Source organism: Ursus arctos, unplaced genomic scaffold (assembly GCF_023065955.2).
Source record: "Ursus arctos isolate Adak ecotype North America unplaced genomic scaffold, UrsArc2.0 scaffold_34, whole genome shotgun sequence".
NCBI lineage: Eukaryota > Metazoa > Chordata > Mammalia > Carnivora > Ursidae > Ursus > Ursus arctos.
Genome location: NW_026623030.1, coordinates 26,501,642 through 26,527,267, shown reverse-complemented (window position 1 = coordinate 26,527,267; position 25,626 = coordinate 26,501,642). Strand labels below are relative to the sequence as shown.

The 25,626-nt window shown below is 50.5% G+C and overlaps 1 protein-coding gene across 1 annotated transcript in view; it reads right to left on the bottom strand.

Annotated features, from left to right (window-relative positions):
• Window positions 1–24,074, bottom strand: part of TMEM132B (transmembrane protein 132B) — a 356,834-nt gene extending 332,760 nt beyond the window's left edge. Inside the window, exon 1 of the mRNA XM_044389799.3 lies at window positions 24,005–24,074. Within this exon, the coding sequence (XP_044245734.1) occupies window positions 24,005–24,071 (67 nt within the window). The 5' untranslated portion in view covers window positions 24,072–24,074. The remainder of the gene's footprint in view (window positions 1–24,004) is intronic.
• Between the last annotated feature and the right edge of the window lie 1,552 nt (window positions 24,075–25,626).

Sequence of the window (25,626 nt, the reverse complement as noted above, 5' to 3'; positions counted from 1 at the left end):
CCACCCCAGGGCCTTTGCACCTGCTGCCCCATGGCACCCTTTCCCCCCAGAAAGCCTTGAGATTTGTTCCTCGATGTTCCTGGGATCTCTGTTCCAGCACAGTCTTCTCAGCCAGCTCTCCTCTAACCATGAGCACCCTCTGTACCAAGGGAACTCCCCCAGTCCAGGATTCCCCAACACCCTCCCTGCATAATTGTTCTTCACAGCCCTCACTTCCGCCACTAGAATCTCTACCCACAAGAGAGCCAAGATTTTTGCCTACCTCCTTGGTTGATATGTCCCCAGAGTCCAGAACGGTGCCCGACACAGACAGTAGATACTCGATAAATTAGCACGGGTTGAATGACTAAATGGATGGTCCAACACGTGAGCAGGTACAGAGGAGATTCACAGAAAAAAAAGGTCTGGAAAGACACTCACACAATTCTCAGAGTAATTACTTCCGGGGAAGGAGAAGAGAATTCAGTATTGGGGAACGTTTTAATTTTCTACCAGGAGAGAATATATATGTACAACTTGTATCATTACATTTTTTTTAAATAAAATCAATAGCCGTTGTATTCCATAGTATACAAGAGAAAACTCCTGGAACAAAGAGCTGCCACACAGGGAAGGAGCCTGTCTGAGTCACTGAGACTCAGCTCTGCCAAACGGTTCAGGCCAATGACCAACAGGGCTTGAGAAACAAGGGACGAGTGTCTTCACGCTCCCAGGCGTGTCCAGCATGGTGGTGGCCAGGAGGAGCAGGCTAGGAGAAGAGAGGCTCCAGAGGAGACCGTGGTCCCTGCTCCCTGCTGTCGGACCCCGGGGCAGAGCACAGCAAACTGCATAAATGCCCCTCCCCAGGGCCACCGACAGCATGAGGTGACAAGGGACAGAAATAGGATGGCCCCCTATGCCCTGGACAGTGTCATCCCAGTGACCAGGCTGCTCTTCTGCCTCGCCAGCACCTGCTGTCAGGGCTGGGCCAAAAGAGCCCAGCTGGCCACTGTGCCACCCCCAGGGACACTCAGTCCCCGAGCCTGAGCCCTGCTGAGAGACGGTTGCCACCCTGGGTTAGAGAAAGCTGCCCCTTGTGCCTATTCAGGCTGCAGCCTGGACAGGGATTCTCCATTTCCTGGTTTCCTCTTCTAAAGCCCCAGTCTCTGACCTGCCACCCCTCTGCACGAGCGAGGGGGCACAAGCCCTTCTCCTCAGTGCGCAGGCTCCCTTTCCAAATCAACTCGATCTCCAAACATAATTTGCCTCACGTAACCTGCTGACCCACACCTCGGCCAGCACCCGAGTGTCAGGGGCAAGTGGAAGGGGACCCCCTCCCAAAGACCGAATTCATTCACGGGGCATCCAGGGAGGGTGCTCATCATTATGGCATGAAGGGGCATGGAAGGATCTGGAATGGCAGGTGGGACGGCCCTGCGCCCTGGACCCCCATACAAAGCTGAAAACCAGCTCTGTGGAGCCCAGGGGAGGAAACCCTTTTTACCACCGGGCTGCAGAAGGGGGCCTTCCTTCCAGCAAGGCTCAGAAGGAACCCGCCCCTGCCAGAGACCCTACGAGGCTCCCTGCTGCTCTCAGATAACATCAAAATTCCTAATGCATGTGGTGGACCACAATTCAGCAATGAAAAGGAAGGAAGCACGGGCACCTGCTGCAACCCGGATGAACCTCGGAAACATGGTGCTCCGTGAGACAAGCCAGACACAAGACCACGTGGTGCATGAGTCTGTTGATAGGAAATGGCCAGAACGGGCAAACCCAAAGTAAATCAGTGGTGGCCAGGGGCTGGGGAGGGAGGAATGGGGAGTGGCCACATAAAGGGTATAGGGTCTCCTTCGGGAGGATGAAAATTTTCTGGAACTAGATAGAGGTGTGGTTGCACAACACTGTGAATGTACTGCCACTGAATTATACACTTTAAAATGGTTCATTTGTATGTGAATCTCACCTCAATAACGTGTTTTAATCCAAATCCTTTCCCTTAGCCTGCAAGGCCCTGCATAACCTGAGCCCTGTCCACGTCTCCGGCTACATCTAACGTCACCTCGGCCCTTCGCTACTTAACTGATAGTGGTTACACTGGACATCCCAGGTGAGCCATCAAGGAGATCCGAGTTCTAATCCTGCCTCTGCACACTCTACATACCTCAGTTTCCCCAATTGCTAAATGAAGGCACTGGACTAGCTAACAAGGGGGAGATGCAAATTCAAGTATCTAGACCCCACTGTCCAATACTTTAGCTAGTAGCCACGTGTGGCTGTTAAACCTTAAATCTAAATATATGTGAATTAAATGAACTAGAATCATAAATTCAGTTCCTTTGTTTCCCTGGCCACATTTCAGGTGCTCAACAGTAGCACGTGGCTAGTGACTACCGTCCTGGACAGCACACAACAGAAAACATCCCCATCATCATAGAAAGTTCTATTGGACAGTGATGGTCTAGAGGGCTAGACAGGCAACACACACAAGTGACACGTTCTAGATGGAATAGAAGCTCCTTGACGGCAGGGGCTAGCATCCCCCATTCCTAGAACAGTACCTGGCACACAGTGGGTGCTCATTAAACAGCTTATGAATGAACTAGAGATCATGTCACTGCAAACAGTTGTCACTATCTGGGAAGGTGGCCCCCATGCTCCCAGCCCTGCTGCTCTTCATCCAAATTTTCATACTAAATCTTCTATCTCTTGAATATGGGCTCAAAAATTATTACAGCACTGTGCTGGCCAAGCCATAGATACGCCCCAGGACAGGAGGTGGCCACGAGATGCTGGTTGTAAAGCGCTGGGTTAGCAGGTGGCCAAGCTTCCTTCCTCACGTGGATCAGGAGAGGGGCTCGCACGACCCCACAGAGAAGCAAGGAGGTCACAGAAACTCGCTCCTCCAGGAGCTTCCAGAAAAGACACAGGAGGAAGAAGCCAATTACATTTTCCTGCTTTTAAATATGTGCTCAGCACAGAAACAATGCGCCCAAGCCCCAGGTGAAATTAATATTCTAATTCAAGTCTCTCACACCGATGAAGGCAGCCACTGCCACGGTCTTGGAATGCTAACTACTTGCAATGACCCCTTTCAAGGGGGTAAAGGAGCAAATGAATGAAGAGGGACAGGGAGGCAGGGGGCTGCAGGAAGGACTATCTGGGTACCAAAGCCACCACCAGGACCAAATGCCAGGAGGACCCCACACCAAGCCTCCTGTCCAGGAGTCGGGCCAGGGACTGTGAGAGGCCACGTTTAAATCACAGGTACCCAAGGTCAGGCACCAGCAAAGGGCCTGGGGTGACTGGTGCCGCTGAGGAAGACCAGAAGGACATTATTTGGAAAAAATACATTTGGAAAAAACTAAAGGGAAAGTGAACCAGGCCCACCAGACCACCATTCCCCAGCTGGGGGTCGGGCCACCCTCCATCCCCACTGCTCACAGCCTTCCTAATGAATCCAGGAGTTAAGCTCCTCCCTCCCCACCCCCACGGGGTCAGAGGTCCCCATCCTAGGTCAGAGGCCTTTTAAAACACTTTCAAAACATGTCTGCGAATTCTTCAACACTTCTCTGATCGAGAAGAGGGGGCATCAAATTCCCTTTCCCTTGATTATGGGCCAGCATCTAATGAATAAAATTCAGTGGAAAGTGACCCTGAGTGGCTTTGGAAGCTAGATCATTGCAATGGACTGAATGCATTAATGAAAAGCACTTTAAAGCGGCTTCATGAGAAAACTTTTTTTTAAACATATGTTCTGGATATACAACAAAACTACTAAGCCCAGAAAAAATTACAAAATCCTATCACTAAAAATAAATATGTTGGTATCAGCAAATGCCTGCAAAGGGCAGGGCTGTCATAGAAGTACTCGATTAAAATCTAGAATGTTAAGGGAATTAGCCAGCACCACCTCTGATCAGGTCTGTTGCTTGTGACTTGTCGTTTCTCTTAGGGTGACCCACCCAATGCTGTGAAATTCGTACTTTTGCTGTGATGTGTGTGTGCAGCTGTTGCTGCCTCTAGCGGGTGGCATCAACGATGCTTTCATCTTTGACATTCAGCGTTCCAACCCCGAGCCAGGTGCAGGAGATTGAGATCATTTTTGAAACACTTTGATTGGCAGGGGGAGGGAGAAAGGGAGGGACAAGGAAGAACCTCTCACACCAGTAATTACTGGCAGATGGCATCTCCTGTTCTGATAGCATTCGAGGCACTGCAAGTAAAGCGAAGAAGGGGGATAAAAAAATATCCATACGACCCTGTCCTTGATGAGCTCAGTCTGGAGGGGAAGTGGGATATGAGATCTTCTAGATTTTAGTCAAGCACACAGAATGCCAAAGGCTTTCCAAGGAGGAGCAGTTACCGCCAGACAAGGGAATCTGAGAAGCCTCCACAAGACCTCATCAGGCCTCTCCTGGTTGCAAGTGACAGAAACCCAGTTCAAAGTAGCCTCAGATAACTGGGTATATTGGGTTATGTACTGGGGAAGTTCAAGATCAAGCTCATATCAAAAATAGCTACTTCTAGGGGCACTGCCTAGCTCAGCTGGAAGAGTATGCAATACTCAATCTCGAGGTCGTGAGTTCAAGCTCCACATTGGGCATGAAAATACAATTTCAAATTTTTAAATACTGAAAGTAAAATTTTTTAAACAATTAGAAATAGCTACTGCTGGGTACTCCAATATGGTCACCAGGAACGCTTCCCAGTGCATCTCCTGGTTTCATCTTCCCCCATGGTGCTTCATTCTCACACAAGTCCAGAACAGTAGGTAGCTTCTAAGACGGCTTGCAACATTCCCCACCTGATGGCATTCACAGCTTTGTACAGTCCTTTCCCCTTCAGTAAATTCCTTCTGACTGATAGAATACCTCAGCGTGGAAGGAAGATCACTTCCGTGATTAAGTTGCAAGAGACGGTCACATAGTGGCTTTGATGAAGCAAGCTGCCATATGGAGAGAGGACCAGGAGGCAAGGAACTGAGGCCCTTGGCCCAAGAGCCCAAAAAAACGGAGTCCAGCCACCAATCACGTGAACATAGGAGCAAATCCCTCCCCAGGCAAGCTTTCAGATGAGACCTCAGCCCTGGCTAACACCTTTCCTGCAGCCTTGTGAGAGATCTGGAAGCAAAAGAGTACCCATGCCCAAGTTCCTGACCGATAATAAATGCGTGTTGTTTTGAGCCATTAGTTTATGGCAATTTGTTACGCAGCAATACTAACGGATACCTCCAGGCTCACATCCTTCCAGCTTAACAACTGCAACAGGAAAGAAGGGACTCTACCCCAGTGCTTGCAACAAATATCCCAGGCCCTCATTGGCCCAGCTTGGGTCATGTGCCCGACTGTGATTCAGTCCTTGAGGACTTGCTGAGATGCTCTGATTGGTCAGCAAGTCATGAGCCAGCCCATGGAGGAGGAGGAGAAAATTGGCAGTACCCAATCACATGGCCTCAAAGCAGGGAAGCCGTGGTGTCCTGAATGAAAATCAGGGTGTTCTAACAAATTGGACAACCTAGAAGAAATGGATAAAGTCCTAGAAACATACAATCTTCCTAGACTGAATCATGAAGAAATGGAAAATATGAATAGACTGATTACTAGGAATGAAATTAAATCAGTAATTAAAATAGACTCAAAAAAAAAAAGAAAGAAAAAAGAATGGGGCACTTGGGTGGCTCCATCAGTTAAGTGTCCCACTCTTGATTTCGGCTCGAGTTGTGATCTCAGGGTAGTGAAATCTAGCCCTGCATTGGGCTCCGTGGAGCCTGCTTAAGAGTCTCTCTCTCTTCGGGGCGCCTGGGTGGCTCAGTCAGTTAAGTGTCTACCTTTGGCTCAGATCATGATCTCAGGGTCCTAGAATTGAGCCCCATGTCGGGCTCCCTGCTCAGTGGGGAGCCTGCTTCTCCCTCTGCCTCTGCCCCTCCCCGCTTGCGCTCTCTCACTTGCTCGCTCTCTCTCACCCTCAAATAAATAAATAAAATCTTTTTTTAAAAAAGAGTCTCTTTCTCCCTCTGTGCTTCTCCCTTCTCTCTCTAAAAAAAAAAGCAATAAATAAAATTGGCAAACGGAAGTCCAGAACCAGATAGCTTCGCAGGTAAATTCTACCAAGTATTTATATAATTACTTATCTACTTACTTATTTTTGTTGTAGTTGACACACAATGTTACGTTAATTTCAGGTGTACAGCATAGAGATTCAGCAAGTCTGTACATTAGGCTATGCTCCCAAGTGTAACTGTCACCATACAGTGCTATTACAATACCATTGACTGTACCCCCTATGCTGTACCTTTCACCCCTAACTTATTCATTCCACACCTGGGAGCCTGTGCCTCCTACTTCCCTTCACCCATTTTGCCCATTCCCCCAGCCCTCTCCCCTGTAGCAACCATCAGTTTGCTCTCTGTATTTATGGGTCTGTTTCTGCTTCTTGTTTGTTTTGTTTTGTTTTTTAGTCTACGAAACAGTTAAAGAACAGTTAATACCTACTTCTCAAATTATTCCAAAAAAATTGAAGAGGTATGAACACTTCCAAATTCATTCTACAAGGTCAGCATCACCCTGATACAAAACCAGACAAAAACACTAGAAGGAAGGAAGGAAGGAAGGAAGGAAGGAAGGAAGGAAGGAAGAGGGGAGGGAGGGAATGAAAATTACAGGTCAATATTCCCAATGAACACAGATGCAAAAATCCTAAACAAAATATTAGCAAACCAAATTCAATAATACATTGAAAAGATCATACACCATAAGCAGTTGGAACATATTCCACAGACACAAGGTTGGCTTAATATCTGCAGATCAATCAACGACACCCTACGTTACCAAAACAAAGGATAAAAATCATATGATCATCTCAATAGATGAAGAAAAGGCATTCGACAAGATTCAACATTCATTTATGATAAAAACTCCCAACAAAGTCAGGACAGAGGGAACATACACACCTCTACGTAACAGAGGCCGTATATGACAAACCCACAGCTATCATACTCAACGGTAAGAAGCCGAAAACTTTTCCTCTAAAATCAGGAACAGGACAAGGATGCCCACTCCTGCCACTTTTATTCAACACAGTATTAGAAGTCCCAGGCACAGCAATTAGGCAAGAAAAAGAAATAAAAGGGACCCAAATTGGAAAGGAAGAAGTAAAACTGTCACTATTTGCAGATGACATGAATACTATATACATAGAAAACCCTAAAGACTCCACCAAGAAACAATTAGAATAAGTGAATTCAGTAAAGTTGCAAGATACAAAATTAGTATACAGAAATCTGTTACACTTCTACACACTAATAATGAACTCTCAATAAGAGAAATCAAGACAACTCCACTTAAAACTGCATCAAAAAGAATAAAATACCTAGGAATAAGTTTAACCAAGGAAATGAAAGACTTGTGCTCTGAAAACTGTAAGACATCGATGAAAGAAGTTGAGGACAACACAAATAAATGGGAAGATATACTGTGCTCATGAATTTAGAAGAATTAATAGTGTCAAAATGTCCACACTACCCAAAGCAATCTACAGATTCAATGCAATCTCCATCAGAATACCACTGGCATTTTTCACAGAACTGGAACACATAATCCTAAAATTTGTATGGAATCTCAAAAGACCCAAATAGCCAAAGCAAACTTGAGAAATAAGAACAAAGGTGGGGGTATCATGTTCCCAGAGTTCAAGCTATACTTCAAAGCTACAGTCATCAAGACAGTATGGGACTTGCATAAAAACAGACACATAGATCAGTGGAGTAGAACAGAGAGCCCAGAAACAAACCCACGCTTATATAGTTAATTAATCTATAATGAAGGAGGCAAGAATATACAATGGGGAAAAGACAATCTCTTCAACAAATGGTACCTCAAAAACTGAACAGCTATGTGCGTATGAATGAACCTGGACTGCTTCCTTACACCATATACAAAAGTAAATTCAAAATGGATTATAGACTTAAAGGTAAACCTGAAACCATAAAAATCCTAGAAGAAAACATAAGCAATAAGCTCTTTGATATTGGTCTTAGCAATAACGTCTTCGATCTGTCTCCTCGGGCAAGGTTAGCAAAAGCAAATATAAACTGCTGAGCCTACACCAGCATAAAAACCTCTGCACAGCATAGGAAACCATCAACAAACTGAAAAGGCAATCTACTGAATGGGAAAAGATATTTGCTAATGGTATATCCAATAAGGGGTTAAGATCCAAAAATACAGGGCGACTGGGTGGCTCAGTCGGTTGAGCATCTGCCTTTGGCTCAGGTCGTGATCTTGGGGTCCTAGGATTGGGCCCCATGTCGGGCTCCCTGCTCACTGGGGAGCCTGCTTCTCCCTCTCCCTCCACCCTTCCCCTCTCGCTCTTGTTCTCTCTCTCAAATTAATAAAACATTTTTTAAAATAAATAAACAAAATATATAAAGAACTCATACAACTGAACATCAGAAAAACAAACAATCCAATTTTAAAAATGGGAAGAGGATCTGAATAGACATTTTTCCGAAGAAGACATCCAGATGGCTGACAGGTACATGGAAGGACGCTCGACATCGCGCAGCATCAAAGAAATGCAAATCGAAACCACAACGAGATATCACCTCACATCTGTCAGAATGGCTACTATCAAAAAGATAAGAAATAATAAATGCTGGCGAGGATGTGGAGAAAAGGAGACCCCCATGCCCCATTGTTGGGAATGTAAATTGGTGCAGCCACTGTGGAGCACAGTATGAAGATTCCTTTAAAAATTAAAAATAGGTTACCATACGATCCAACCATCCCACTTCTGGGTATTTATCCAAAGAAAACAAAAACACTAATTGGAAAAGACATATGCATCGCTATGTTCATGGCAGCATTATTTACAAAAGCCACAATGTAGAAGCAACTTAAGAGTCCGTCAATAGGGGCGCCTGGGTAGCGCAGTCGTTAAGCGTCTGCCTTCGGCTCAGGGCGTGATCCCGGCGTTCCGGGATCGAGCCCCACATCAGGCTCCTCCGCTATGAGCCTGCTTCTTCCTCTCCCACTCCCCTGCTGTGTTCCCTCTCTCGCTGGCTCTTTCTCTCTCTGTCAAATAAATAAATAAATAAATAAATAAATAAATAAATCTTTAAAAAAAAAAAGAGTCCATCAATAGATGAATAAAAAAGACATGGTGTGTGTGTGTCTGTGTGTGTGTGTGTGTGTGTGTGTGTGTGTGTGCTGAATATTATTCAACCATAAAAAAAGAATGAAATCCTGCCACTTGCAGCAGCATGGATGGAGCTAAAGGGTATTATGCTAAGTGAAATAAGTCAGACAGAGAAAGACAAATACCACAGGATTTCACTTATACATGGAATCTAAAAAGAAAAACAAGCAAAACAAAACAGAAGCAGACTCATAGATACAGAGAAGGAACTGATGGTTGCCAGTGGGGGGGGGGGGGGGGGTTAAATAGGTGAAGGGGATTATGAGGTATAATCTTCTACGTTATAAAATAAATAACACACGGGGATACAATATACAGCATAGAGAATACAGTCAATAATATTGTAAGCATTTTGCACGGCGACAGGTAGTGACCACAATTATCGTGGTGGTCATTTCATAACATATATGGATAATGATTCCCTGTGCTGTACACCTGAAACCAGTCTAATATTGTTTGTCAATTATCTCTTCATCTTAAAACATAAATTAATAAAAGAAAATCAGGGTGTTATTCTCAGAGGAAGGCAAAAATAGCAGACAACCACTATCATATGACAGGATCTGGATATGAAGCCATACGGGAGCAGAAATGAGCAAAACCAGAAAACTGAGCACCAGGACACATAGTACGTGTTCAACTAAACACTCAGTGGGGGCGCCTGGGGGGCTCAGTAGGTTGAGCATCCGACTCCTGGTTTCGGCTCAGGTCATGATCTCAAGGTCTTGGCCTCGAGCCCTGCGTTGGCTCCACACTCAGTGGGAGTCTGCTCAAGAGTCTCTCTGGCCCTCCCTCTGCCCCTCCCCCCACTCATGTTCTCTCTCTAAAATAGATGAATAAATCTGTAGGAAAAGAAAACATTCAGTGAATGGAGATGAGAATTCAAGCAGGACTAACATTTATTAAGGACGCATGCAAAGTCAAGCACTGTGTTGAATTCTTAGGCACCACCCCCCTTAAACTTCACAGCAGCCCAGGGAGTAGGAGCTCCTACTCTCCCCATGTCACAGATGAGAAGGCTATAGCACAGAGAGGCTAAGTAACGAACCCAAGGTCACAGAGCTAGCAAGTGGCAGAGCTGGGATTCAAACCCAGGCAGTCAGTCAGTCTGCCTGCCTGAGATCATGCCCTAAATTTCAGTGATGTACTTGAAACAGTTCGCAGGAAGAAAGCATCTGGGGAAGCTGCCAACGGCACATAACTCAGCGGTGAGAGATGTAACAGAAGTCGGTTCCCTCACTCAAACACGTATTAAAAACTTTCACAAAGGAAGAGGTGGAACGAGAAGAGTGAGGGACCCTTGAAGTGTGGGAAACACAGGGGAAAGCACTGCAACACCTTCCTCCCTCATGTTGTCTCTATGTTATGGTGAGAGAGAAGCAGAACGCAGTTGCCTTCACAAAATGATCTGAGCTGACAGGCAAATTGGTCCAGTAGGAAGATGAGGCCATTTCAGAGCTTGTGTAAGTGCAGCTGGTGTGAACACCAAGGCTGACACCTCCTCCCCCAATACCTTTCCTCCTGAAATATGCAGACCCTCTTAACAGCTCACCCCATAAATTTAAGAGAAAAACACTTAAACCGGGCTGGGCGTAGGGGGTGGTGGGTGGAAGGAGAAAAAGATATCATAAGGAAATAAAAATTTCACCATAAATTCACGGTGCTTTCTAGAGAGCCTTTTCCATTAGAAACAAATGAGTTTGCATGAAGGGCTAAAGAGGCAGAGACCAGGGAACTGGAGGATGTCCCTTTTTTAAGACTCAATCTCCCAGAATCTGGAAAAATTCAAGGAGTAGATGGGCTGGCATTCCAAGTCCTTTGGGAGTCATCCACAGTGGGCACCACTAGGACTAGAACCTTGGGAAGCTTCAGCAGGTCTCTAAGAACCAGTCCCCCATCATTTCCACTGCTCTATTAACTCCACTTCCTCAGCTGTCAGCTCTATCGCCTGCTATCTCTCAGTCCCACCCTGGCTCATTTCAAACATCTGCAGATCCTGGGGGCGCCTGGGTGGCACAGTGGTTAAGCGACTGCCTTCAGCTCAGGGCTTGATCCGGCGTTATGGGATCGAGCCCCACATCAGGTTCCTCTGCTATGAGCCTGCTTCTTCCTCTCCCATTCCCCCTGCCTGTGTTCCCTCTCTCACTGGCTGTCTCTATCTCTGTCGAATAAATAAATAAAATCTTTAAAAAAAAAATCTGCAGATCCTGGATAGGTGCTGATCTCTGCACAGGGTTCCTGGTGGGTGAACCCCTTCTTTCTGACCCCCCTTTTCTATGTTTGGGGAATCCCCTTCTTATGAGGCAGTAGGAACTCACTAAATACACTTTGGTGTTTCCATACCATGGACGACCCTGCAGCAATTCAAAAAAACAAGATAGTTCTATATGCACACGGATATTGGGGAAGAGACAAGACGTATATGTACCAAAAACAAACCTAAAACTACGTTATAACATATGTATTTCCTACAAGGAAAAATACACACCAAACTGATATAAATGGTTACCTTTTAGAAGGATATGCGGTTGTTCAAAAGGGACTTTGGATTTATCTGTAATGTTTCTTTAAGCCATATTTATATCTTTGACAGAGATGGTGTTAATCATTCATCAAACTGCTTTCATTTGCCTCTTGGCACCCATAAAAACTTATGTCTCCCAGGCCCCACCTTAGGAGGGAGAATAAAATCTCACACACACACACACACACACACACACACACACACACACACACACACACACAAAGGATCCTGATGGTTCATGCCTTCTCTCCAAACACCATATAACCCTTATGTTAAGGTATTCATCACCAACTACTAATTATTCCCCTGGCATCCATTCTCTCCTTCTCCCACAGCAACAGAACTCTTAATTTGTAGCAATCTAAAATGAAGACTTCCCATGGGGGCACCTGGGTGACTCAACTGCTTAAGTGTCCAACTCTTGATTTCAGCTCAGGTCATGATCTCAGAGTTGTGAGATCAAGCTCCATGCTGGGTGTGGAACCTGCTTAAGACTCTCTCTTTCCCTCTCCCTCTGTCCCCCACCCTGCTCACTCGCTTTCTTGTTCTCTCTCTAGAACAAAAAACAAAACAACAAAAAAACAAAACACTTCCCATATTCTCTTGCAGCTAGATGTGGCCACGTGACTTAGCCACAGCCAATGGGATAGAAGTGTATATGTGGAAGCATCATGGGGCTACCAGGACTCCGCCATAAAAGATAACTGATGCACATCCTTTACCCTTTCTTTGTCTGCACCTCCATATTGGTGCCTGGAATGAAGATGAAACTGCTGTACCCATAGCTGCCATCTTGGACCATGAGGACAAAGACCACAACCTTGAAATGGTAGAAGGGAGCAAGGGCTCATGAGGACTTCATGGAACAGAGTCAATCTAAAATCCTGAACTACACGGCTCCAGAATCTGACTGGGGAGAGAAACGATCTCCTACTTTTTAAGCCACCACCATTTTAAGTCTGTGTTACTCACTGTTGAAATCGTTCTCACCAGATATGCCCATCACTCCACATACCCGGGCTCCGTTTCCCCCAGGGAACCACAAAGCAGCATCCCCACCCCCACCCCACCCCCCGTCCCGCCGGCTTGCCTGAGTTCCATGCTCCATAGCCCCCTGCACCAGCAAACCATAGCAGCAAATTCAGAGGATCCCCACAGAGGCAGGCTCACCAGCCCCAACAGACACCCAGAAACCCTAAGGGAAAGAGCAGAGCTGTCTACATAAAACTCAGCATTATTGTGGCTAAAATGTCTCAAACATTCCAGATGTTCTGCCCCTCCTTTTCCACCACCCACCACATCACCCCCTTCATTCCTTCACTGAAGTCGTGTAACTCTAATTTCCCCTTCTTTAAAAGGGATATAATAATACCCACACACCTAGGCTTGTTGTAAGTATTAGAGGAGATGACTGTGTGAAGTACTTACAAGTGTGACTGGCACACAGCACGCACTATATAAATACTGGCTACTTTATACGCACACGGGACTCTGGTTGTTTTTATTAAAACAGCACTGCGCAGTGTAAGTTACCACGCAGCTCACTCTTCTCCCTTGACAATGAGCCCTATTTCAGGAGAACGGCTATAGCTCCAAGCTGCTCTTTTTACCAGTTACATGGTAATCCACATGGAAATACCACCATTTAGCCAAGAACTACTTTACTGATGGACAGTCGTCTCTTTACCGCCACCATAGAAGATGCTGCTATATCCCTGAACACATACCCTTGTACGGTGCTGCTTTCACTTCTAAAAAAATAGGTTTCCTGGAAGTAGGATTGCTGGGTCAAAGACCAGCTTCCCTTTTCATAGCTGTTAGCAGATTGCATCCGAGATATTCCGTGTTTTCAATCAAAGCAACCAACCTATGTGTGAAATCCCCGGGCTGGGGCTTCAGAGGTCACGTGCACAATAAAGCAGCCCAGCGGTTTCAGCAGCAGCCCCGCACGAGCACAGGATGGGATGGCATGTCTACGGGCTCCTTGGAGGAGGGGCACCAGAGGCTTCCGTCTACAAGGGAGGGCCCTCCCCGCCCAGCGGGTTCTCCCCACCTCACTTGGTAAGCTGTTGCAGCAACTTTGTCTTCCTTCTGATGTAAGCACCACGATTTTCCTTTGGGAAATCATCTCCTGTCTGTCTTTCTGGCATCGTGCTTCCAATTCCGACTCCAGAGATGAGCTTCTGACTTAAGCGTGGCTTAAGTGTAGACATACAGGATTCCATCCACAGTCCCAGGCCCTGGCTGAGGGGGTCAGTACAGCACCCAGGTTAGTCCAGGGGTTCTCGCTGTTATAATTAGAAAAGAGATGAGTGGTTTTGGAACAAAGCCTGAAGCTGACTGTGGCCAGATTTGCCATGAGGTGGAGAAAGCCTGTCTGAGAATTAAATGAACACAGAGGAAAAGAGAACCAAGAGACAAAGTGAGAGAGCAAAAGCTCTCATTAGGCATGTTAAGCCCCTGGATCTAGCCATGCCTGAAGCTGTTGCTTCCTTGAACTTCCTAGCTCCAGAGTCCAGTAAATTCCCAATCTTGTTCTTGCAATGATAAGAATCCACATTAGTACAGTGATACACACTTTGCATTTGGCACGACATCTCCATAAGTGAACTCGAAATCTTAGCATTGAACCTGGGTGTCACAAGTAAACATAGAGAAGGCTATGTGAACCCAAAAAGAAAAAACACAAAGCCATAAAAGAGATCCATTGATCGAAGTCCTGCCAAGTATAAAATAACTAACCAGTGGGCTCCTTTAATACTGGTTATCTCCAGCAGCATCCCTACAAGGGGTCTTCTGAGCTGTAAGCCAACCAGCTTTGCCTACAGAGTAAAAATATCTCACACACACATGTGCTACTATTTTTAAAATGTTACATAAATGCTACTGTAATTATCAAAACCCACTCGTTCAAAAGCATTACTGAATTGATGGCAACTTTCAATCAATATGGTTTTTTTTTCAACCAAGAGATACCAAACCCACAATTCTTCTCATTCAGATGCGCTGGACAATTTTTTTGACGTTTAAAAGGGATACTTGTTCTTGACCACAAATGTGTGCTAGAAACACTCATTTACAGAGCATTCCTTGTTTGACTTTCCTTTAAGGCAAGCTTTGTTCTTTAGGAGGGCTAGGTAGTAGGTAGTTTATTCCGGCTTTGCAGGCAAGATAATCTCTGACACGACTCGCTTCTCATTGTGGGGAGCAACCAGTCGGATAATATGTAAACAGATGAACGTGGCTGTGTTGTAATAAAACTTTATTTACAAACACAGGTAGAGAGCCAGATTTAGTCCATGGGCCATAGTTCGGTGACGCCGGTTTAAGGGACGCGGAAACTAATAAGCAGCCTGTCAGGAACCAAAGCCAGCCCGGGGTCGAATGGAACTTCCACATCTCCAAGATGTTGTGGAAGCTGATGCAGAAGCTAGGATTTGGGGGCGCCTGGGTGGCTCAGTCGTTAAGTGTCTGCCTTTGGCTCGGGTCATGATCCCGGGGTCCTGGGATCGAGCCCCACATCAGGCTCCTCCGCTGGGAGTCTGCTTCTCCCTCTCCCACTCCCCCTGCTAGTGTTCCCTCTCTCACTGTCTCTCTCTCTGTCCAATAAATAAATAAAATCTTAAAAAAAAAGAAGCTAGGATTTGATCGACACACAACATGTCACCCAGAGGTCTACTAGATAAAGCGAGTACTCCTACACCGGCAGCTCAGCTGTGCCAGATTAATCACACCATGAGCACAGCAACTATTCGTCTTCTAATATTACTGGCTCCAGCAGGGACAGTGAACACCAGAGTCTGACAGATCATAGTTCAAATCCAACCTCCACCAACTGTGCTTCCAGGGCCATGTAGGGTAACCAAGTCCTGGCTTCCTAACGGTCCTAACAACGTTATTAATGATTGCCACCATTTCCTGAGCACTTAGTATGAGCCAGGCACTGTGTTAATAAGCAATTTGCATCCAGGGTCATCCTTGGACCCCCGTAACTGTATTCTCACAAGGGGTATGTTATCACGTCCATGCCACAGATGCAGAAACACGGGCTCATCCACCCCAACCTTCTCCCCAGGGCTGTTGGGGAAGAACTTACAGAAGGCAAAAGCCCAACTCACAGATGTACGTTCTGTTTGTTAATTTCATCGCTAACAAATTTTGATTTGGCCCCAATTCCAAATACAGTGATACGCATAGAGTTGGCACCCGGTAAATATTTACTGAATGAAATCTATCAGTCAGCCGGTCCTGTGGAGAACTTTCCAACTGCACCCAAATCCCATTTGTGACCTCCTCTACAGCCACCACTGGGATCCGAGCCTGGACTAGTGCAGTAGCCCTTCTCAGCTCTCCCTGCTTCCACTCCTGGGAGTCAGAGCACGGACCTCTTCTGTCAAACCTGCCAAAGGCTCCCACCTCACTCAAAGGAAAAGCCACAGTCCTTACCAGACTCAGCCCTGCCACCTCATCCACTACTCTCCCTCCCTTACTCAGCTCAGTCGCACTGGCCTCATTTCTGTCCTTGAACCTGCCAAGCACCTTCCCACCACAGGGCCTTTGCACTGGCTATTCCCTCTGCTTGGAACACTCTTCCCCAAGCTAGCCACTGGACAGCTTGTTCCCTCACTTCTTTAGGTCTTCGCTCAAATGTCACCTTTCTGGATGCTGTTATTTAAAATTGCAGGGGCGCCTGGCTGGCTCAGTCAGTGGAGCATGTAACTCTTGATCTCGGGGTTGTGAGGTCGAGCCCCACATTGAGTATAGAGTTCACTTAATTTTTTAAAAATTTTAATAATGAAATGAAATTAAATTAAATTGCAAAACATCCCTTCCCAGTGCTCCCTCTCCGGGGCCCTTCTCCACGCTTCTCCGTAGCACTCACTACCACTCAATAAACTGCATTTTAGTATTCATTCAGTCCGGTATCTATGTGTCTCCACCTTAATGCTGACTCCACAAGGACAGCGGCCTCTGGCTGTCTCGTCCTTGCTGTTTCACCAGCCCCGAGAACAGGGCCCATCACAGCATAGGCACACGATAAAAATATGTTCAAATGAGCAAAGGCAGACAAGGAGGTTGGAAGCAGACTGGGCTGGAGTTTCCAGGAAGAAGATCATCAGGAGGGGAATTCAAGACCCATTTCACAGACAGGGAAACGGAGTCTCTGAGAGGTCAAGGAGCTAGGGCAGTGTCCCAGCTCTCCCAATTGCTTCAGGGAAGCCGGGATCCTGGATACTGACATCTGCCACTTTTTAAATGCTGGCAACTAACAAGATGAGTCTCCGGGCCAGATACAGCCCGAAGGCCGCCAGAGGCTTTCCCCTGGCCTCGAAAAGTCCCGATTCACCGCCACCCTAGAAAACATTTTTGGGAAAGTGACATTTTCCGTCCACACCATGTCCCTCCCCTTCCACTGCCCCGACCAACATTTCTGCTTGGAGCAGACTCCGGGAGAACCGGGTCCCCTCCCACCTGGCCACCCGCTGCAGCCTCATCGGCTGCAGAGACCTCACCCCTCTGCCCAGTGGTCCCCCACCCCCACGAATCCAGCCCCCTCGGCTCGCCCAGGAGCGCCAGCAGCCTGCGGCCACAGATGCCACAACTACAGAAGGGAAAAATACCGAGCCAAGGATATAAATAAGTCGACAGGACACCACACGAAGAGCACCAGGCAGACAAAGGGAGCCATGGCTTCTGAGCGCCAGGAGGCCAGGCAGAGGCAGCCTGCCGCTCCGGAGCTCTGGAAGGGAAGACGGGACCCTCCAGCAGGCGCACGGAGTCGGCCCCGGGAGTGCTGGCTGCAGCCACAGCACTATTTTTATGTGTCCATTTGCTGCGACGCATGAAGAGCCCTGGTGGGAGGCATTCGGAGCACAAAGCAGACATTAGAGATGCGTTATTTACTGAGTCACCCTTCCTGGGCACTGAATTCTGGGCACCGAAGCCCAGCCATGATGAGTTAGGTCCCCCAACGGGTTAATTTAGGTTAACACCGCAAAACCACCAGGCGATTCCAGACACTCTATCACCCTCAGTAATAAAATGCAGCAAATCAAATTGGACTCTATTGATTTTTTATGTAACTATTTTGGGACTGAAGTGTAAGGAGAGGGTATTGATCAGTTAAGGAGTCAGGTGTCAGGGAAGGGAGTTCGGAACACCCCGACTGCGGACCCAGGTGGTTTAAGCAAGGGAAGACGTTGGAATTTAACTCGAAGAACCTTCTTTCTCTCCTTCCCTCGGCAGACAGTGGGCATCACGGGTCCATCCCACACTGAGTGGCAAGTAGCAAAACAAGCACCCGGATGCAGAATAAAGTAACAAAGGCGACCGTGCTTTGTCTCTCCCCATGGCACCTATCACTGCCTGACATCATGTATCTGTTTGTCTATTGTTTTATTACTGTCTTGCTCCACCAGAATGCCAGCTCCTCAGAATGGGGGATGTGTCTCCTTTCTCCATACTGTGCCCCCACAGTGCTCAGAGCTGATTAAGATCTGTCTGATGAATAAAGGGGGGGGGCAGCTCTTGAGTACATGCTATGGGCCAGGCGCTGTGCAGAGTACCTTGCAAGTAGTCACACTCCTTCTGCCTGGAACATCCTTCTCCAGGTTGGCTCCTTCTGATCACACAGGTCTCAGATTAAGACCAAACGCCACCTCCTCCAGGAAGTCTTCCTGGATTACCCAGTCAGTCCCCATCATGTTGCCTTGTGTTGAATGTGAGGAGCACAAATGACTGTTGAGGACTTTCCTGTGTGTGAATTTGTTGGCTCCTTGTCTCTCTCTCTCTCCATCACACGCATCTGCCCTAGAATGCAACCCCTGGGGTCACAGCTACCTAAGCCGGAGGTCAGGGAAACTGAGGGAAAAGTCCAGGCCAGGAAGGTACCTTAGGGGCAGGAAAGACAGGAGTTGGGCGCTTTGGGGAGGAGACCCCACCCTGACACTGAGTCAGTGTTGCCTTGATCGGGTCCCTGTGCTCCTCTGAGCCTTGGTATCCCCACTGGGGATACAACTGGGCCCCTCACCTCTCCCTGGGTGGTCACCCAAGAATCCAAGGAAATCCAAAGTAAGAAGCCACCAGTAACGTTCACTTCACAGCTCTGACCGGTACAGCAAGGAGACCACCCGGCCTTCCCTTCTTGCCTGTCCTCCCTCCTCTAAACCGCAGGCTGTGCAGACACCCCCCTCACACCCTTGCTGTGACCCAGCTTTGTGACCAGATCAGCAAGGGGGTAAGTTCAGGGCCTGCTGTCCACTGAGTGTTTGTGTCCTCCCCCCGCAAAGTTCATATGTTGAAACCTAACCCCCAACATGATGATATCAAGAAGTGGGACCTTTGGGCAGTGATAAGGTCATGAGGGTCAAGCGTCATGGGTGGGACTAGTGACTAGTGACGTTATAAAAGAGACCCCAGACCCCAGAGAGCTCCCCCGCCCACCCCAGGAGGACACAGGGAGAAGACGGCGTCAAGGAACCAGGAAGCGGGCTCTCACTGGAACACAGCCAAGCCGGGATCTTGATCTTGGACTTCCCAGTTTCTAAAACCACGAGAAGTTTTCCAAAATCTGTGGTTTACGAGCCACCCAGCCTGGGGTATTTTGTTACAGCAGCCTGCATGGACTAAGACAGGGCCCATTTTACAGACTGGGAAACTGAGTGTCAGAGAGGTCAAGGGTTAGACAAGATTTCCTGATTTCTCAAGAGTAGCCAGAAACCTGGACCATGATACTGACACCTCCCACTTTTTAAATGCTGGCGACCAACAAGAGAAGCCTGCGGCCCAGTCCCCCACTGGACCTCCACGCAGGCTCAACGCTCCAAAATGCCAAGCCCTCCCTGCCGACGCACCCCAGGGCTCCCGCCGGGGGGCTGACTTTAGAGCAGCCGAAATCCCCCAGAACAATTTTCTCAAAAAAAGAACCAACTCCGCCTTCAACTTAAGACACACCCCCGAATCCCCTGGGCCCAAATTAGTCTCAAAATTCAATCAATCGCCCACAAAACTCGGGGCCCCTGCTCACAGAGAGGGTAGCAGTTCAGAGCACAGACTCTGAGCCAGGCACGCCATGGGCGTACGTGCAACCCCTTCCCCTCTGTGGCTGTGTGACCGTGCATAAGCCATGGCACCTCTGTGGGTCTCCGCTGCCCCATCTGTAAAATGGGGTGAATACCAGGCCTCACCCCCACGGGGTGATGGAGGTCTCGAGGTAAAATCTGAAGGGCTCAGAACACACCGTCGGCCATAGATCGGGGCTAGTCACTGACTTGTTCCCGACTCCGGGGCCCACTGGAATGGAAAACCAGGACAGGAGACCAAATAGAAAGGAGGGGGGTTCTGTCTGCCAAAGTCTCGGCCTTTCACATAACCACCTAACTCCTCAAGGGCACCCAATCTGAGGGACTCCCAGTCCCTGCAGAGTTGACTCCCATTTGTTTGGTTTCTACGGCTCTAAACCCCAGTTCACATTAACAGATGTATTTGTTACAGAAAAGCAGCACAAGCCCCCAGCTCAGGCCGGCCCGTGGAAGGGACGCGATAATCACCCTGCACCTTGGAATCCACAAGCCCGTCGTCCACACCATGCCCCATGAGGCCGTGCAGGGGAGTCTAGCTGGACGAGGGCGGGGGGGGAGGCACGGATGAACCCCTAGACCAGAATCCTGACACTGTGTGACCTCAGCCAAGTTACTTAGCCTCTCTGGATCTCAATATCCTCACCTATAAGCCATGAGCAGTGAGAGTGTCCACCCGCCCGCGTGGTGAGTCTTCCACTGTGTCGACCAGGCAGGGCCTAGGATGGGGCCTGGAGCACGGGGAGCACTTTCCGCAGCTCTGGTCCCGTCGCCCCGTCCCCAGCAGCACCATGCGATGCTCTGCTGCTTTTGTGAGCTGACACTTCGCTACTGTGGCTTCACCAAGCAGCTGTCATTCTCATGACCTTGGGCTCCTTCAATGGAGCCACAGTCCCCTCAAGGACCATACAGTAGAGCCCCTTTACCAGAAAGACTCCCCCGTGTACAGTGAGAGACGCCTGGGTGGAGAGTTTTTTAAAAGGAGAAATTGTGCGAGCCCTGAGTCTGCTCCGACACCAACTCGCTGTGTGACCCTGAGCAAGTCCCTCCCCATGCCGGAGTCTCCTCTCCCGTCTGCGAAGGGGGCTGTCGTGGGCGTGGAGGGGCAAGGCTCTAAGATGCCTTCTTGCTCTGCAAGACCTTTACTCCCAGAGCGAGCTGCTGGTGCCGCTCCCGCCCCGTGATGCTGCCTACGGCGCCAGGGTGCCCCCTCTTCCCACGGTGACGGGCAGCACGCACTTGCTCGACGCCATGGCTACAAAGGGAAATGGACCCTCTCTGTGCCCGTTCAATATTAGACCCAGGAGAGAAGAAAGGAGCCACCCACCCGCGTACAACTGGGGGGCTCATCTGGGAACAAGGCCCCTAGAAGGGCTTTGCCGGCCCGGAGACCACCCTCCTGGACTTCACACCAACAAGCAAGGGTTTCTTTGGCTCTCTTGGATCATGGCAACCACCATGCTCCTTGTTGGCTCCGAGCACCGCAGCAGCTCATGCAGAAGCCCCAGGCCTCCCAAGTTCCCTGCATCCGGTGGGGGGGACCCGAAATGATTTACTCTGGGAACCTCCACTGTACCACCATTAAATCACTCAGGGGAGCTGACAGCATTTGCATACCACTCCCCGCCACCTCCCGACGCCACCTCTCCTAAGAGCAGCACCATACACAGGCAAGCCCCCCTCCCAAACCACTATTGTGATGAGAAAGAAATATACCACAGGCCATGCCAAGGTGCCAGGCAGGGCGAAGAGTGTCTCCGCTTTGAAGCCAAAGCCACCCCCCACCATTAGCAGACTCTGCCACTCACAAGGCCCCTCTGTCGGGGGCTCTCCACCCACCCCAATTTTATAGACCCTGAGCACAATGGGTCAATGAAGCAAGGCGCGTCCATTTTCCCCAGCAGGGGCTGTAACAGCGCCACTAATTTGCAAAGCCGTAGCATGCACAAAAGTGGCTTGAATAATGGGGGCCCCCTAGTCGCTAAGCTGGGGGATTTGTGCTGACTCTTACCAAGTACAGTTCCATATGTTTAAGCGCTTGCAAGGCTGAAAGAAGTACGCCCACCACACTCTTTACCATGGCAGCTACCCACGTGGGGGGGGGGGGCACAGAGCAGACAGTCCCTGTGTGATGGGGGAGAGGGCATCCTTCCTTCCCTCAGAGCCCTTCCAGCCCCTCTCCCAGAACCTCAGCCAAACGTGGTCGGTAAATCATGCCAGAAATTACCCAGAAAATCCAACCAGCTCTGAAGGAAGCTCTAGCTAATTCCTCTGAACCCTTCCACCAACAGTAGGCAGCTAAGTATCTTTCAAGAATTTCAGCCTTGTTTTTTTTTCCTAGCTCTCCTAACTGGTGCTAAATATAGAGTTATCAAACTGTCTCTCTTTATGTCCCTGGTAGGGACCAGTGAAAGACTTACATGTGCTCCCAAGAACCTGACGATGGCACGGAGGGCTCTATCCTGGAGGCATTTGCCAAAGAGCTGCCCAGCTGAGACCCTGGGGGAAAGCAGCAGGGGAGCTCAGCCAGGAGCTGGGCCAGCAGCAGGTTTCAGGGGTGGCACACCTTCCCCGCCAGGACCTGGCCGCCCAGAGCCAGGCACCAGCTCTTCCGTTGCTAAGGGAGGGGAGGGGAGGGGGGGTTCTCCATCTTCTCTTACAAGCACTAGGCAGGCAGCTTCTCCGGGAGACTTCCAATATTCGCCTATGAGCACATCACACGAAGGCTGACCCCCGTGGAGAAACAAAATAGAGACAAAACTGCAATTTTCAAGTCCAAGGGACTGCACTTTTGGGACCAGGTCCCAGGCCTTCAGCTAGGAAGAAACAGCCTTGACCCTCCTTATGCACCACAGAAGAAGGCTGAGAGCAGAACAGCTCTCATAGCCGCTTGGAAGCCAAGCAGGCTGAAGATTCATCCACACATTAAGCCAAAGCTGAACGCCGATGGATATCTCTGACAGAAGGTTCTCTCCGAGTGGAAGGTTTTATGAAATATTTTGGGTCACTTAAGGGCATCTCAAAGTAAGACAATATTTACTTTTCCCATGCAAATACATCACACATTAAGTTGGCATACAAGGTTTGTTCCTAAATGCAACCTCCCTAAAGCAGTTACAGCCGAAAAGTTAAAGTTGCATTTTTCTACAGAAGCCTGGGTGTCTGCGCCGCTGTTTGTTAAGGAAATGAGAATTTTTCTAAAGCGAAAGCTATCTGCTCCCACATCATGGGTCCTGATTTTAAAATGTTTAGAGAACTGAGCTCTCCAAATGCACACGGATGTTGCTCGTGACTGTTTCGGGTTCATCTGAGCCTTTAGGATTGTCTCCACTGTTTGGGGTGGGGGGAGGGGAAGGGAGGGATTGGCATTTTAAGATAGACTTCCTCTAGAACCAACACGTAGCCACGCCAAGGTGGAAATAGCTTTCCAAACTCCAGCAGAGAGAGAAAATACATGACTATTTTGCCTTTCCCACTCACTAGGTTTTGGCGACATCTGCGCCGGTGCCAGCAGGGAGCCCGGCTCCATGGTACCCAGGCAATGGCTCTCGGCATCACCACGTTCCGGGCGGCCCTGCGCGCGCGGGGCTGCCTGGCCGCCTTGGGGTCAAGGCGCTGGGGCAGCACGCGTCTCCGGAAAGCGAGCAGCAGGCTGCGCCTTAGCTAAGGGGAGGCCACTTGGGGAGGGGATATGTTCGTGGGGGGGGGGGGATAAAAGCAGGAGGGGGGCGGCGAGGCGCGGGGAGAAGGCAGCGGACAAGCCAGACAGACTGCGCCGACCGAGACGACCTCAAGGCTGGGGCCCCGCAGGTGTCCTGGGAACGCACGGCCGTGCGTCATCCGCAGGCACCAGGAAACCGGGAGAAGGAAGGGGTCCACCGACGCCCCGTCACAGCAAAACCCCGCGGGAACCAGGGCAAGGCGGGGCGGGGAGGGGTCTAGATTCCTGGAGGCGCGCCCCCACCCGCCTTGAGATGCTGAGCGCCTCCGGTCTGTTGCCCCCGCGCGCCCTGAAGGGATCCGCAGGGGAGCCGGGGTCTGGGGAAGAAGGCTGGCGGGCAGAGGTACGTGCCGGGGACCCCTGGGTTCCCGGGGTCTCCCCAGATCTGTCTGAGTCCGGGAGATGCGAGCTGCCGGGGACTTGCGAAGGAGGTGGCCGCCCCGCGCGGGAGCCAACTTTGTGCGCGGCGGCCGGGGCCGGGGATGGGGTCCGGGGACGCGTTACCTGGGCACCGGAGCGCAGTCAGCGCCAGCAGGAGCCCGAGCGGCGGCGCCCGGCCCGGGGGCGGCATGGTCCTCGGCGCGCGGTGGGCGCGGCGCGGGGCTGCTCCTGTCGCGCGCCCGGCCCGGCCCGCGGCTCCCGGGGACAGCCCCCGGCGGCTACGCTCGGGCGCCGGGCATGGCTCGCCCCCAGGGCGCCGCTCTTCCCCAGACGCAGGCAGCCGGCGCTGGCGGCGCTTCCTCCGCTCGCCCCTGCGCGCTCTCCGGGGCTCGGCCGTGCGCGGCCGGGGAGCTGGGGGCCGCAGGGGCTCAGCGCCCCGCGCCCGCGCCGGCGGTCCCGCACTTGGCCCGAGTTGCGCCGGCCCCGCCGCCGCCGCCGCGGCTCCTGCGCCCCAGCTCCCGTCCCATCGCCGTGGCGCCGCCGCCGCCGCCGCCTCTGCCCGCGCCAGCTGCCGGCCGCCCCTCAGCCCGCGACAGAGTGAGCGAGCGGCGAGCGCCGGGAGGAGGGCGGGGCGGCGGCGGGAGGGCGGGGCCGGAGAAGGGGGCGGGCCCGCGGCGGAGACCGGGCCCAGGGCGGCCGCCCAGCCATAGGCGGCGGGACGTGCCACTCCCCGGCGGCCCTGCGGGAGGGCGCAGGGCCTCACAGGCCTGGCGAGATCCGCGGAGGTGGTCGGGGGCGTGGGTGCGGACAGGGCCACCGGAGAGGGCACCTGCCGGCCAAAAACACACAGATTGGGGTGTATTCGGGCCAAGTGGCGGGAGTTCCCAAGGTCGCAGGGTGGGGGAGACAGGGGAAGGTCCTTGGAATGGGGCAGCGACGTGGGGGGGGGGGCGGTGTTCTCAGGGGACAGGGATTGCAAGGCTGAGCGCAGACGAGAGGTCCTGGGATAAATTTGGCCCAGCGTGGGGGTGCCTGGGGGGGAGGGGAGGGCAGGGGTCGCCTCGGGGAGTCGGGGGCTACCTGAAGAGTTTCCACTGAGCACCGGGACTAGTACGGGTGCGCTGTCTGGGAGCGGTCAGGGATCCTGAAAGAGATCGAAGGCGTCTTGGGATGTCTACCCAGGTGTGAGGCGGAAACCTCGGGGGGCCCTTATTTACCCGAGCAAGAAGACACCCTGGGGGTGGAGGGGGCAGGGGACGAGGGACCAGGGACGAGCTCCCAGGGCAGGGTCGCACAGCGACCACGCGAGGCTGTAGTGAAGGCAGGGACGGGGACTGGGTGGTGGGATTCTTCCAGCCTGGGGACAGGGCCTCATTGGGGGTCATAGCACCTGTTACCCCCCCACACACACACACACACCCGCCGCCACCCCTCACCCTAACCCGGGCGGGGCAACGGGGGGCGCAGCACAATGAATGAATCATCCTGGGCGCACGTGGGGGCTCCTGCAGCAGTCCTCAGATGCCTTGAAACTTGCCCCACGCAGCTGGAGAGGCGGAGATGGGAGGTGGACCCCTGAGGTGGGAGTCCTTGCTCGGTTCCAGCTCCCAAGTACCAGCCACTGGCTCCAGTGTCTAGGTTTTTCATTAAAAAGTGGGTCAAACTCTGGCAATGCTGTCAATAAGGCAGCATGGGGGAGGAAGAGTCTCAAAGTCTTGGCTGAGAACCCGACCCTGCCACTCTAG